This window comes from Neomonachus schauinslandi, chromosome 1, assembly GCF_002201575.2.
Source record: "Neomonachus schauinslandi chromosome 1, ASM220157v2, whole genome shotgun sequence".
Lineage (NCBI taxonomy): Eukaryota > Metazoa > Chordata > Mammalia > Carnivora > Phocidae > Neomonachus > Neomonachus schauinslandi.
The window spans coordinates 209,591,432-209,607,355 of record NC_058403.1 but is presented as its reverse complement, the minus strand read 5'-3'; the positions used below and the strand labels follow the sequence as shown (position 1 = coordinate 209,607,355).

The window sequence follows — 15,924 nt, the reverse complement described above, 5'->3', positions numbered from 1 at the left end:
GATAATTTTATAAAATTATTTTTTAAAATTATATATTTTAATTTTAAAATATTTAATTATATAAAATTTTATAAAATTATTTTTTAAAATTAAAATTTTATAAAATTATCAACAAAATATATAATTATATATAACATATATAATTATACATATAATTATAAAGTTGTATATTATATAATTATTATATAATTATACCTAATACATAAAATTTCATATTATGTATTTAAAATGAATTAAAATATATATTAACATATGAATTATATGAATTATACTACACATATATAATTTCAGAGACATTCAGAGACATGAATGTGCAAATGGAGGCAAAACTGATCTTTCCACATAATTTTGCATTGCTATCATCGCTATTTAAAATTTACAGTTGTATTTAAATTCAGTTAACCAAGTTATAGTACATCACTAGTTTTTGATATAATATTCAATGATTCATTAGTTGAATATAACACCTAGTGCTCATCATATTTAAATAAATAAATAAATAAAAATTAAAGAGTAAAATTTACAGAGTTGTAAAACTTTCTCTACACAATTGCTCTTCCATCCCCTATTAGAATATTCCAAACACAAGTAACTAAGATTCAGTGGCTTAATTAAACAGGAAATTATTCTTTTCTTTCTTTTTCTTTTTTTTTTTGCAAGAATAGAAGCTCAGAGTTAGGTGTTGCTGGTATTGGTTCTGTTGCTCAGGGATGTTGTAAAGGATCTAGGTTTTCCCTACTTTTCCAATCTACTAACAACATGTTGACTTCATCAAACAATTTTCATGGTTGCAAGATGGCTGCCATAGCTCCAGACATCATGACCATGTTGAAGGCAAGAAGAGGGATGGGGCAGAAGTGGCAAACACTTTCTCCCTTTCACAGGAAACAAAAGCTTTCCCAGAAATCCCTCAGTGGATTTCCCTTTCACTTAGTTGGTCAGAACTGTATCACATGATGACACATAGTTACAAAGGAATTTGACAAAACAAGTATTTGGCTTCTTTGCTTCTAGAGTGCAAGCTATCAGTGGTGAAGAGGTTGAGAACAGCTTTCAAGTTTGCCATTAATGCCTGCCACACTAGAGACCGTCACTGTTAACATTTTAATGTTTATCCTTCTGGTGTTTGTTGCCATATTTCTTTCTCTGTATTCATAAGACCCCTAGAATCACATTTGTACTAATCCTGCTGATTCTAATTCTGATTTCTCTCTCACAGGGTTAAAGCTCTTTCTTACTTTCAAATATGCTATGAAGCAACATTTGAGGAAAGCAGGTACCTGCAGGAGCCTACTCTGAAATCTCTTCACAGCTTGATGCACAGATGCAGGATCCTGCTAGCCCCAGAACTCTCTGGAAAACAAGAATTTCTGTTCAAGATGATAAGTTCATCTTCCGTGTTCTGCTCTTTGAGTTTCTAGACTTTTGTGGAAGTAACAGATCCCAGGGCAATAGCATGAACAAGGTTACCTGGCTACCATTTTGGTTTCTCCTAAGTTCATTGGTGCACGGCAGCAAGCGTTCCTCTCCAGCACTATACTGCGCGTGACACAGAGCAGCCCTTAATAAATGATTTGTCATATGACTGACTGACTTACCCTTTGACAAAGCCTCCTCCTGCTTTTAAAGAAATGGTCAGTAAAACAGTAATGGTGACCCCAGGGGATGAATAAAACCCACAGACCTATAGGCTACTTTTGCACAAACACTTAAAACAGTTATGTTGGTGAGTAGGAGTGCTGGATGGAGCAGAATCCCAGCATTTCATGGAGGCTTGCAGTGCTTGATGACAACACCCTTTGGAAAGTGTTTTGGTTTCCTGGGACCTTTCAGCAAACCAACATCTCTCTTCTTTCCAGGAACTTCCTTAGGACTTGGCTAGGATTCACACTGCTCACAAAGTTATCACCATCCCACCTGGCCCTCCATCCTGCATAATATCTTGATTGCCAGGGAGAGTAGAGGGAGATGAAACTTTTTAAAATGTAGATATCCTGGGGCGCCTGGTTGGCTCAGTCGTTAAGTGTCTGCCTTCAGCTCGGGTCATGATCCCAGGGTCCTGGGATCGAGCCCTGAATCAGGCTCCCTGCTCCGCGGGAAGCCTGCTTCTCCCTCTCCCACTCCCCCTGCTTGTGTTCTCTCTCTCACTGTGTCTCTCTCTGTCAAATAAATAAATAAAATCTTTTTAAAAATGTAGATGTCCTCTGTGCTCGCTTTGGCTGCACATATACTAAAATTGGAACAATAAAATGTATATATGCTCCCTTCCAAGGCCACTCTGATACCTCCCTACTCAAAGTGTGGTCTGTGGACCAGGAGCATCAGCATCACCTTGTTAGGAAAGCAGGATCTCAGGCCCCACCCCATATTGGCTGAACCAGAACTTGAATTTTAATGGGAGCCCCAGGGGATTTGTGCTGTACACATGAATGAATGTTCTAGAATATTCTGGAATATTCTTCTGCTTGCCATGCTGACAGCAGAGCTTGTCTTTAAAACCAGAAAGGAAAATATCTTCTTGACTTTTGGACTTTGCATCTGCCATTCCCTCTTCCTAGGATACCTTTCCTCAAAATCCGACTAATTTCTACCTTTTCTTGAGTCTCAGTCATCACTTCCACCAGGGAGAATTCTTGGAATCTCCTCAAGTAGACTAGATGTCACTTTGTGTGTCCCTAGGGCTTCATGCTTTCTAACCCTGTATTATAACTTCTCTTTTTCTTAGGCATCTCCAGCCTAGACTGTGAGCTCTATAAGTACAGGGAATTATATCTAGGAGATTGTCCACAAATATGTTGAATGAATGAGTAAATGAATGATTACTCTCCATTCTGAGGATGAGGAAACCGAGGCTCAGAGAGGTTAGGTAACTTTCCCAGCCTCACACAGCTGTAGGTGGCTGAGGTAGGCTGTGAACTCTTGACCACAGAGCTCCTCTTCCAGACCCTGTGTCTTTCTCCTTCTCTTCCTTTGACCCCAGGAATTCTTAGTTTGGGGATACAGAGGAAAGACAAAATATTTACTTTGAGTCAACTTACCACCGAAGATTCAATTAGCTCAGTAATGATCCTGGGTTAGACAATTTGATAACATTAAACTTGGCTGATGGAGGCTCAGTCTCTATTATTTGTGGCAGCCACAGCTTGAGAGGGAAGCTGACCCATGAGTTCATTTATGACAGGTTGGTCTTCAGTGTTTTGTTTGTCCAGAGAGTTCAATACAGAGGCCGTAGTTGTAAGGGATAGTGAAGCAAGAGATGGCACGGTTCCTACCCATCAGCAGTTGTGGTAGATTGATTGCATCAGTGGCCTCAGGAGGTGGCCTCCATCTCTCTATACCCCTTCCCTGTCACTCTGTGACTCTTACTGCTCTCACTCAGGCTTGACCTTGAGTCTTGCTTTGGTCAACAGAATGACTCAAAGACAGAGGGTTTCACAACTGTGTGTGCATTCTTTCTTGCCTTTACAAGATCAGTTTTACTTGCTCTTGCCTCCCTGCCTCCACCCTGAGAACATATCCAGCTAACCTGCGGGAGGGGTGTGAGAAACATGGAGGACAGCTACGTCATCCCATTATACCAGCTGAGGCTGTCCTCAATCAGCCAACTAGCCGACCTGTAGCTGACTGCAGTCAGGTGAGCAAGCCCAACTAAGAGTGCAGACCTGCTACACCAACTCAGAGACTCAGGAGTAGCAATCAAGTATCATTGTTTTAAGGCACTGAGTTTCAAGAGTAGTTTGCTATGAAGTATTATTTGTGGCAATTACTAACTGATATAGTAACCAATGGATTATCAACATTTTGTATTTAATTGCAACAATTTGGAATATACAAAAAGAAGGATTGGGGTCTTCATTTCCTCTTAGCTATCAGGATCTATAAATCTGTAACGCTTAAACTTTTTCCTGATAGAAGACTTACACAAAAGCTTGTCTTTATGACAGTGTTACACGTTGGTCAAAAATAAAGTTGTCCTGGGCGCCTGGGTGGCTCAGTTGGTTAAGCGACTGCCTTCGGCTCAGGTCATGATCCTGGAGTCCCTGGATCGAGTCCCGCATCGGGCTCCCTGCTTGGCGGAGAGTCTGCTTCTCCCTCTGACCCTAACCCTTCTCATATGCTCTCTCTCATTCTCTCTCTCAAATAAATAAATAAAATCTTTAAAAAATAAATAAATAAATAAATAAAGTTGTCCTTCAGGGGGCAGAATATCAGAGCTGTTAATCACACCTGCCTACACATAAAGGGAAAACCAGAATGTGACAATGCCATATATATATATATATTTATATATATATTATATTATATAAATATACATATTTATAGACATATATATAATTTATTTTAATATATAATATATATTATATATATAAAAATATATATTTAAAGGGACATATGCTCTTATTTTTTATTTATTTTTAATTTTTTTAGAGAGAGAGAAAGTGGGGGAGGGGCAGAGGGAGAAAGTGGGGGGAGGGGCAGAGGGAGAGAGAGAATCTTTTTTTTTTTATTCTTATGTTAATCCCCATACATTACATCATTAGTTTTAGATGTAGTGTTCCATGATTCATTGTTTGTGCATAACACCCAGTGCTCCATGCAGAATGTGCCCTCCTCAACACCCACCACCAGGCTAACCCATCCTCCCGCCCCCCTCCCCTCTAGAACCCTCAGTTTGTTTTTCAGAGTCCATCGTCGGGAGAGAGAGAATCTTAAGCAGGCTTCACACTCACCACAGAGCCTGACTCAGGGCTCAATCTCATGACCCTGAGATCATATCAGCTGAAACCAAGAGTCAGATGCTTTAAATGACTGAGCCACCCACACACCCCAGAAACTCTATATTTCTAAGGTAAGTAAAAGCTGTGGCCTCCACAACAAGAATTTTTCTTACCATAAATATCAAGCTACCTTTGGTAGAGTCCTTTACCACCGTCACCTCCAGTGCCTCCACTAGAGAGAGAAAGGGACTCAGAATAAAAACTGCATCATTCTCCAATCCCATAAATATAAAGATCCATTCATTCAAGAAATATTTGTTGACCACCTACAATGTGCTTCCCCCAGAACATTAAAATAATTGAAACAATATTGAAAAATTGAAGTTAAGGATATTAGAACTGAAAACATTTCAAATTTAAATGTCTTATTTTTCCCCCAAACCAGAATTTATTAAAATTTTACTTTCTTGGTTTTAATGGAAGTAAACTCAATCAATAATATTTTCAAAATCAAGTTCTAGGAAAAAATTAGCTATTAAAAAGTACATTGAGAAAGTGTATGTAAGGGTGCACATTTTTCTTTTCTGCCACGGGCAAAAAATGGTGACCTGGCCTAGCAAGGGATATTTTAGATGTTCGGTTTATCATGGGTTTTCTTGCATTGACTTTTGATGTTTTGAAATGTTGCATTGACACAGTGTTTATCTTGATTACTCAAGGGATTATCTCCTTTTCTATTGTGCCTGAGGTGGGTGCTTCCTTCTCCTCACCCTTGTGCTAGCCCTGATCATGACCATTTGGGGGCAGATTTACAGCTAGTTTTTAGGAAATGGGACAACATCCTTGTCATCCCTTGTCTAAAAACACTTAGTTATAACACTCTGTTAGTCACACCTGCCTACACGTAAAGGGAAAACCAGAATGTGACAATGCCAGATGTCTCATGCCCACCTGAGAATGATCTAGAACAGGTATACCTATGCTATCCTGAAATACGTATTTTGTGTGTGTGTGTTTGTCACATTGTGAATATCTTTTTAACTCATTAAACCTATTGAAACTTTTTTTGTTTTGTTTTGTTTTGATGGTTGCATGGTGGTCTGTGGTATACACGTGTCATAATGTATTTAATCTGAGTTGCATCATCTCCAACTTTTCAGTATAAACAATGCTGTAAGGAACATCTTTGAGCTAAATTTCAAGTACTCTACTATTTAAATGCTTTTGAGACAAGTTATAGGTTGTGAGTGGGAAGAAGTTTGTATGTCTTCCTTAATGCATGGTTGAAGAAACACATAACTGTACCAAAGCCATTAAAGTTTTCCCAAACTACCAAAAAAATAAGCCATTAGAAATAGTAATTTGAAGTTTACTTAAGGTGTACTCAAGAGAAGCTTTCCATCATCAGTTCTGAGTCATCTGGTCACCTCCTTGCCTTAACATTCCATTCCATTGTGCCTAAAGCTATCAATCTTTTATTTGTAATACTCAGCATGTTGGATTATAATCAGATGTTCATGTGTTTTGTCTCATTTGTCTCCGTATGCCTATGACCAGCAGAAGACTGGGCTCGCAGATGGACTCTATAGTGTTTGTGGAATGAATGCATCAAGAAAGTGTTGTGCACAGTAATAGGACAGTGTTCTGATATTCTGCCCCCTGAGGGACAAGCTCTCCTGGTTTTCCAAATCATGTCCTGCTCTTGCCCAGCGACTGAAACAAACAGGCCCCTTGCCCATTTCTAAGAACTACTCCATGATAACTCCATTACAAACACTACTATTTCTAAAACGACAATGGGCGACTTAGGGATTTTGGTGCCCATGACTTATTGATGGAATGCTCTGAGAAAAGAGAAAGTGAGGGAAGCAGGATGTGGTAGGAGAAGGATGTGGGTTCAGCCAGATCCCACGGTGAGCTCTGATGCCTGGATTGCACCTCAGCATCGGTCCCCCTTTGAGGCGGGGTGACCAGCCTTTCATACCCTTGTGTCAGTCAGTTACTGGCTGTGTGCTGCCCTTGTGGTGGTGGGAACCTTTAGCTCCTGTTCAGCTGAGGCCAATCTGGAGAAGGGACAGCTGGTCCAAAAAGGAACTTAATGACAGACATCAACAATATTGACTACTTTGCCCCATCCCCATGACTGCCAAATACGAAAAAGAAAGTTGTATTAATCACGTAGATACTTGGTCACAGCTCATTGTAATGTGATTTTGAGCTGCATTTTAAAATGTTTGTTTCAAAGGATACTCCTTAGACATTCCAATAAAACCTTCCTCTTACTTAATGATCTTAGGGATTGTTTACCATTATCATTTGGCTTTATTGAGCCTGGAATGTAATGGTGTTTATATTTCCAAATAGACCTTTAATCAAGTGCTTTCATCTTTAAAAAATATGAAAATCTTCAGGAGGAGACATTTCTAATGCTTATCCTGGGAGGGGGATGCCTTCTCTTTGAAATCCAATAATGTACAATGTGTGAGAGAACTTGCCACTTTTCTCCCTGAATGTTCCATCACTTTATAATCAGTATTAATCTTTGTAATGTCTCATTTCTGTGACCTTACTTCATGAATAATTCCTAAGTTTGATAAAATTATCCACCGTGTGTGACTTGAAACCCTCAAGCTGCATCTGCCTTTGCTACAAATGTGGGCTTGCTCAATTTACGTATCTAGCTTTTTTTTTTTCCATATCTAGCTTTTTGACCACAGGATCTCAGATTATGTTTCTTCCTCTTCTCTACTTCTCAGAAAACCCCTCCTCAGGAGTTTGTGGGTGTGGCTGAAATGGCCTCTGGTCTCTGCTCTGGATGTATTTCTCCCATCTTGCCAAGTCTTATCAATTATAATTTCTTACTCCTTGTCCATGCTGAAATTTTCTCAAGAGCATTACATATAATTCTGAAACCTCCTCAGCTTATCCTGTGATTTTATTTCTGTATAAAATAAAAAGAAAATTTAGAAAGCTTCAGTTATAAAATTTGAGGAATTAATATTTTTATATTTTTTGCATGAATTATAACATGTCCTGCTCTCCCCACACATTGTGATCACTACATGATCACCATAAAGGTAAAACCAAAGGCCAAAGTTGTCTGGATTTTATGGAAAATAAGGTCCAACAAAATCCACTGGGTAAGGAATATGAGTTTGCCAAAATCCAAACAGGTCAACCTGGTTCCCTGTTTCAACTTGAATTTTCTTTATGTTTTATTAAGATTAAAGTCACATAACATAAAATTCACCATTTCAACCATTTTAAAAGTGTACAGTTCAAAGGCTTTTAGAACAGTCAGAATGATCAGGCACCTGGGTGGCTCAGTCGGTTGAGCGTCTGGCTCTTGATTTCGGCTCAGGTCATGATCTCAGGGTCACGGGATGGAGCCCTGCATCAGACGCCATCTTCCGTGGGGAGGCTCCTTGACTCCGCACAGTTGAAAATCTATGCATATCTTTTGACTCCTCAAAAACTTAACTATTAACAGCCTATTGTTGACTGGAAGCCTTACTGATAAACAATTATCACATATTTTGTATGTTATATACATTATAGACTGCATTCCTACAGTTAAGTAAGCTAGAGAAAAGAAAACATTAAGAAAATCATAAGGAAAATCCATTTACAGTACTGGACAGTATTTATTTATATATAAAAATCCATGTGTAAGTAGACCCATGTAGTTCAAACCCAGGTTGTTCAAGGTTCAACTATATATTCTAAGGGAATGGTTCAGTAGATTTCCAGGAGACCAGGTGGTGACTAGTCCTGGTTTTAGTGTTAAGTCTAGACTGCCATTCTGATAGGGCATAAACACTGGGCTCTGCTTGGTTCTTGTGTCTCTTTTCTGCAGGGTAGAGCACCTTCACCATATTTTCCATTTCCAGCCAATGCTTTTATGGAGTACCACCATTTCAAAGTGTGGGAAGTTTGCTGAGAAACAACTGTTTTTTGTTTTGTGGTTTTTTTTTTTTTTTAGAGGGAGAGGGAGAGCACTCAAGCTGCAAAGGTGGTGGGGAGGGGCAGAGGCAGAGAGAGAATCTCAAGGAGACTGTGCTCAGCATGGATCCAGTGGCAGGGCTCATCTCAGGACCCTGAGATCATGACCTGAGCCAAAATCAAGAGTCAGATGCTCAACCGACTGAGCCACCCAGGTGCCCTAGAGAAACAACTGTTTTTAAATGACAAGGAAAAAGGGGCACCTGGCTGCTCAGTTGGTAGAGCATGTGACTCTTAATCTCAGGGTCGTGAGTTTGAGTTCCACGTTGGGCACGGAAGCGTACTATAAAAAAAAAAACAACTAAAAAATTTTAAAAAGTAGGGGCACCTGGGTGGTTCAGTCACTTGAACATTGGACTCTTGGTTTCTGCTCAGGTCGTGATCTCAGGGTTGCAAGATGGGGCCCCACGTGGACTCTGCACTCAGTGTGGTGTCTGCTGGAGATTCTCTTCTTCTCCCTCTGCCCTTCCCCCACTCACCCTCTCTCTCTCTCTCCAATAAATAAACAAATAAAATATTTAAAAATCTGTTTTAAAAAATAGCAGTAGTTAAATGACAGGCAAAAGAGGAAGGGGCATTTGTGTTTTGTGTTTCAAGTCCACATGTCAGTAAAGGATGATGTTTCCTTCTTTTCTTGAAATGTGGTTTCCTCTTGCATGACAGTTAAGAAGAAAAGCTTGGCTTCTGGTTAGAATGGGTAGCACCAGTGTAAGTGCCAGGGTGTGTTTTGGATGGCAGCTTGGTGAGAAGCAGGTGGCTCAGCCAAAGGAATTAAATGAAGAGGGTTTAACAAAGAGACTATTTATACAGGTGTGGGGAGGTAAAGGGGGCTCTGAACCCAATTCTAGTGTGTGAGTGAGGTTTTTTTCTCACCACCAAGTGAGACTCCAACACCAGCTGGGTGCTCTACAATTCAACTCCATCGTGATACTATCTACCTGGAACTAGCATAGTGTCAGATTCCTTAGGTGAAATGGCTCAGTCCCACAAGACTGCCCTCACCCCGCCTCTGAAGCCTGAAAAACCCAGGTGGTCCCCATTTCCCCTTGAAGTTTGATTAATTTGCGAGGCTCACAGAACACAGAGAAACATTTTAATTACTAGGTTACTGGTTTGTTATGAAAGGATATGACTCAGGAGCAGCCAGATGGAAGGGATGCACAGGGCAAAGTGTGGGGAAGGGGGAAGGGGCTTCTCCGCCCTCTGCAGGTGCACCACCCTCCCCAAATCTCCACATGTCACCAACCTGGACGATCCCTGTACACCATATTTTTGGGTTTTACACAGGCATGTTTGATCAAATCATTGTCCATTGGTGATTGAATGCAATCTCAACCCCTCCTCCCTCCCAGGAAGTCAGGGGTGGGACAGAAAGTTCCAACCCTCCATTTGTGGTTGGTTTCCCCTGGCAACCAACCCCCATCCTTAGGTGCTTTCCAAAAGTTACCTCTTTAACATAAACCCAGTTGTGGTGAAAAGGGGCTTGTTACCCATTTCAGTGTCTTGTGATACTGTCCTTCAATGTCACAAGAGACCAAATATTATAACAAAAGATGCTCCTATTGTTCTTATTGCTCAGGAAATTCCAAGGGTTTTAGGAGCTCTGTGCCAGAGCAGGATGAATGCCAAATATATATTTCTTATTATAAATCACAATATCACAGCAGAGCTAAGGGAAACCATGAAAGGATGGGGAGAGGGGAGGGAGGGAGTAGCAACAGGGGGTAACTCTTATCAGTCCTTGTCTTAAAGGGGCAAGGGGATGGAACAGGTATAGGAACCTGGAAAATGCCTTGCCTGTGACAGAAGAATCTAACCACTGCCCAAATGTGCAGTCCCTGCAGGGAAGGAGGAGCTTGGAAAATGAATATCCCCATCTCTCTCTCCTCCAGCTTTATTCCTTCCTTCTACAGCTACTGTTGGTCAAAAAAGGTTGGAAGACAGAGCACAAGAGAAGCCTGATAATGCAGTCCATACAGGACAACCTCCTTGTGCACAGAGCAGGGTGGAGAAGGATGGAAAACAGATTCTTTCACAATCACCCAAAATGAATTGTTACAAGTTTGTTAAAGTTTGAGAAGCAGCCAGACCCTATGGAACTGTTCCTTAAATTGGGCATTTGCTCCCTTGGATTGTAGAACCCTACCCCTAACCCTAACTGACTGGGATTCTGTTATGGTGACGGTCTACTGCTCCATCAAGGAGAGGTGAGATAAACAAGTAGGGATTAAAGAAAAAGATCATCAACGGATTCTTCCTTCTGACGGCTTCTGCTTTTGTTATTTCTCAGCTTGTTCATTGTTTCATGGACCACTGGGGTTTTGCATTCAGACTCTCCAAGAGAGAAAGAAACAAGCTGAATCGATTGGCCAGTCAGCATCCAATATGGAGAAGTACTCTAAGGTAGATTTCTCTGCTTGGGCCACCTCATAGATTGTTGGTGCCGAATGGACCAACCCATGGTCCCATCAATTGTGGTTAGAAGGGGAAATCACATGGTTCCATGCCTGACAACACGTGTGTAAAAATCATCTTTCAGTCCACTTTGTGATGTGTATCAGTTAGCCTTAGCTGTATAACAAACCATCCCCAAATTTCATTTGCTTAAAATAACAACTATATTATTTTGTTCATGATTTTGTGGGTTGGTTAGACATTCCTTCTGGTCTAGTCTAGCCTGGCTGGTTTCTGATGAGCTTATTCATGCATTTGTGGTCAGTTGGTGGGTTAGCTGGGTGCCAGATGATCTAGCATAGTCTCACTCCTCATCTGGAAGGCTGGCAACCAGAGTGGTGGATTGTTGATGAGTGAGCCTTGGCTCTCTTCCACATTGCCTCTCATCCCACAGTAGACCAGCTTGGGCTCATTCACATGATGATCTTGGGGTTTAAAGTGCAGCAAAAGATGGCAAGCCCCGATATGCAAGCACTTTTCAAATCTGTTTCCATCCTGTTAGCTGTTGTTCCAGTGGCCAAAGCCAGCCACACAGTCAAGTCTAGAGTCAGCACAGGAGGACTACACCCCAAGATAGGGGAATTCTTACATCTGTTTGTGCAAATATCCTGTCACTTGCAGAATTAGGCTGTAAGCACATGAAATGCTCAAAATTTCAGGGATTTCTCTTGGATTCAGGAATTTCAGTTTAACATTCAAACACTTTTCACTTCTGCTCAGCTGACAGTGATAGGCTTACACCCTTTTTCACTTGTCATTCAAAAGCAACATTTTGAGTATCACCTGGAACAAATATTTTGAGTCTTACATGGAGCGGCTAACTGCCTGCACACCATATCTAAGTGATTGAATATTTTATTGCATTGGCTCTAATTAATTTATAGAATAAAAGAGACACCAAAAAAGGAAAATATTTATGTCAGGGATAATAAAGCTATGCCTCATAAATGCAACAAAACCAAGATAAGGAGTAAATTACTAGGTGTGTATTTGGACTTGTTAAACTAGGGTTTTGTGGGAAGGGGTGTTTGCCATATTTGTGCTGGCTCTTACAAAGATTCTTCTAATATGAACAAGAAGAAAATTTCAGGACACCATGCTAATGGGACCAATAAAGAATTTCATCAGCCAAGTAGATAAGTGTAATTATGTTGGGTGACCCTATCTCAAAGTCCAAGAATATGGATATGTTGTTTTCCCAAGATGGTAAACTGAGAAGTGATACCTTAATAGGGAAGTGCGTGATACATAGAAACACTGGCATGGTGGGATACACTCTTTCACAGTCTGGCCTTCAACTCTCTTTCTAAAAAGTTCACCAACTAAAGGAGGCTGCCCAATGTTGGATCCATTTTCTTGATGTAGATAGAAGTTGGCGCCACTCTCCATTAGGTGATTTTCTGTACTGAACACCGTCAGCATTTTCAAATTCACTCTCTGAGGCACTTTAATATGATCCACCCTAATGTAATGCACTATTTAAGTTGCCCACATGAAAAGAGAACTAAGGGACTCTGCATTTTGCAAACTGCCCAACCAACACCCTCAGCCTTCTAGTGCACTCACAAGATTCCTTGAGAAAGTGGAACTCAAGATAAGAAGTGATGTACTTCCTTCTTCATTAGCTTTGAGAAGCTACTGGACTGGGTAAGAAGCAAGAACTTTTCATCTTGTGGGTAAGAACTGATTAGTGTATTTCAAGAGAAAATAGAAAATGTTTCATGTGTGATCTTGGGTCTAGAAAAATGTCTGGTACTATAAAAATGTTCAAGGGGAACTTTTATATGTCCCGTTGCTTTGTTTTTGAAAACTGCTATATGGGCAACATTTTCTAGCTTCTTCTTGGGCAATATGTGTATTATGTGGTGCAGAACATACTGAAATGCTTTGGCATTCTTGACAGAGATGATGCATTGTGTATTAAGAAGCTTAAGGTGAATTAAAGTACAGGCATACCTCGTTTTATTGTACTTTGCTTTATTGCACTTCACAGATACTGCATTTCTTTTTCTTTCTTTTTTTAATTTTTTTTACAAATTGAAGGTTTCTATCAATTAAATCTACTGGCACTATTTGTCTGACAGCATTTGCTCACTTCGTGTCTCTGTGCCACATTTTGGTTATTCTTGTGATATTTCAAACTTTTCATTATTATTATATTTGGTGATTTGTGATCAGTGATATGACTCTGAAAGCTCAGATTATGGTTAGCATTTTTCAATAACTAAGCAACTTTTCATTACAGGATGTACATTTTATTTAGACCTAATACTATTGCATACTTAATAGATTACAGTATAATGTAAACATATTTTTTTATATGCACTGGGAAACCAAAACATTTATTTGACTCTCTATATTGAGGGAACCAACCCTGCAATATCTCTGAGGTATGTCTGTAATAAAGTTTCAAGAAACAGAATCTGAAGCAAATGTAGCATAGAACCAATTTGCTATTAAAAATGAAGAAAACAAGACCTAGAAAGAGGAATAGGTTTACAGAGGTTGCATGGTGAATTGACAAGCATTGCCACACATCACATGCAACACCTCCATGATAAACCCATCAGCACAGTTAAATGCAAGGCTCGCTGTCAAAGGATTGTATATTTTATTCATGGCCAAAGTGACTTACTGGAAAGGTCAGTGTTTTTCCAGCTGCTGTGACCCACAGGCGAGGAGCAGGGCCATGAAACCAACTTGCTGGGTAATCACCAGCATTTTAAAATAAATTAAAGGGAGTATAATCATAAAATATCAAATACAGCATATTGATTTGTGAAACTTGGTTGAGTTCTCTCTCTCTCTGTCTGATGTATTTCTTACAGTGTGTCATGGTCAAAAATCTCTCCAAGTTAGCCTTGCTAGATATGTAAAGAAAGCCAGACACAGAAAGACAAATATTGTATGTTCTCACTTACATGTGGAGCTACAGTACTCAAATTCACAGAAGCAGAGGGTAGAATGGTGGTTGCCAAGGGTTAGGGGAAATGGGAAATGATGGTCAAAGGGTACAAAGCTTTGGTTACACAAGATAAATAAGTTCCGGAGATGTACTAGACAACATGGCACCCATAGCTAATAACACTGTAATTGTATACTTAAAATTTGCTGAAAGGGTAGATCTTACGTTAAATGTTCTTACTGCACACAGACACGACTAACCACAGGGGAGCAGGAGGAAACTTTGGGAGGTGATGGATATCTTTATGATCTTGATGGTGGTGATGGTTTCATGGGTGTGTACTTATGTCCAAACTCATCAAGTTGTACACATTGAACATGTACAGCTTTTTACATGCCAATCATACCTCAATAAAGTAATTTTAAAAAGCTAAAAGACCAAATCAGCATTGCTAGAGGTCTCGGCACTTCTGAAAAACATTATCCCCTCTTTCATGTAAAATACTCACTTTAGTTAAACCAGTTTCCAAAGAGGCCTCTGAATCATCCTCATCTAGACACAATTTCTTTTTTAAAAAATTCCTTTAAAGTAATCTCTATACCCAGCATGGGGCTTTAACTCACTACCCTGAGATCAAGAGTCACATATTCTACCTACTGAACCAGCCAGGTGCCCCTGGGCACAATTTCTTTGCAGTATATTCTATAATAGGTTTTTGGAAGAGAAGAGAACCAAGAATTCAAAACAGGGAAATGTATGCTGAGAGAGGGGAGTGCATCCAGGAAGTGACCAAGTATAAGTCCTCGAAGATGCCCACGTACAGATTTTGATTTGCAATTAGGCAGTATTGTCCACTGCAGAAATTGCAAGCTGGTGGCCCAATGGTTCTGCATTTGGGGAAAAAGTTGAATTGAATATCTCTAGATAGAGCCCAGGGTTTTCAGTTCTCCATAGTCCTCCTTGCTTCTCCAAAATGGCCTTGCTTATTCTTATTACAGTTTTGCACCTAAGAGGCACTGGGGCTTAGGATCTTGGTCCGGTGGTTATATGCAGGCTTTGGATCCAGCCTGACTTTTCCAAATCTTAGCTTTGCCTTTTCCTAGCAGCATCACCTGGAGGAAATGATAGAATTTCTTTGAGTCTCGGGGCGCCTGGGTGGCTCAGTCGGTTAAGCGACTGCCTTCGGCTCAGGTTGTGATCCTGGAGTCCCGGGATCGAGTCCCACATCGGGCTCCCTGCTCGGCGGGGAGTCTGCTTCTCCCTCTGACCCTCCCCCCCTCATGCTCTATCTCATTCTCTCTCTCAAATAAATAAATAAAATCTTTGAAAAAAAAAAAAAGAATTTCTTTGAGTCTCAATTTCATCATTTGAAAAGTGGGAAGATATTATTCGATCTACATTAATAAGGTGATTGTGAGCTTTCAATGAAACAATAGTGTCAAAGCACTTAGTAAGGGACTTGGCCCACCACAGAAGGTCCATGAATGTTTTTAGGAAGTGAGAATAGAAGGCTAAGAGAAGTATCTGTAGCAAAATTTGATTTACATGCTAGATACCAATACATAATGTGTGACTAGCCTGTTCAGGCCATCGGGAGTAAGAGATTTTTCTGGGATGGGATTTCTCAGGCCACTACTTTGTTTTGGGGGGGAGCTTCACAGGACCCTGTTAATTCTCATCACCACTTGATAATGGATCAGTCAGTCCTTAACACACAAAGTCATGGTTATAACTGGAGTCAGGAAAGAGGAATGGGAGACCTCCATGGCCACCACCATCATCACTGTAACTACTATCTCCACCATCACCACCACCATCACCACCATCTCCACCATCAGTAGAACC

At 40.2% G+C, this 15,924-nt stretch overlaps 1 protein-coding gene across 1 annotated transcript in view; it reads left to right on the top strand.

Moving 5' to 3' along the window:
- Window positions 1–2,014, top strand: part of ADGRE1 (adhesion G protein-coupled receptor E1) — a 59,361-nt gene extending 57,347 nt beyond the window's left edge. The window contains exon 21 of the mRNA XM_044918317.1: window positions 1,220–2,014. Within this exon, the coding sequence (XP_044774252.1) occupies window positions 1,220–1,225 (6 nt within the window). The 3' untranslated portion in view covers window positions 1,226–2,014. The remainder of the gene's footprint in view (window positions 1–1,219) is intronic.
- Window positions 2,015–15,924: the final 13,910 nt, after the last annotated feature.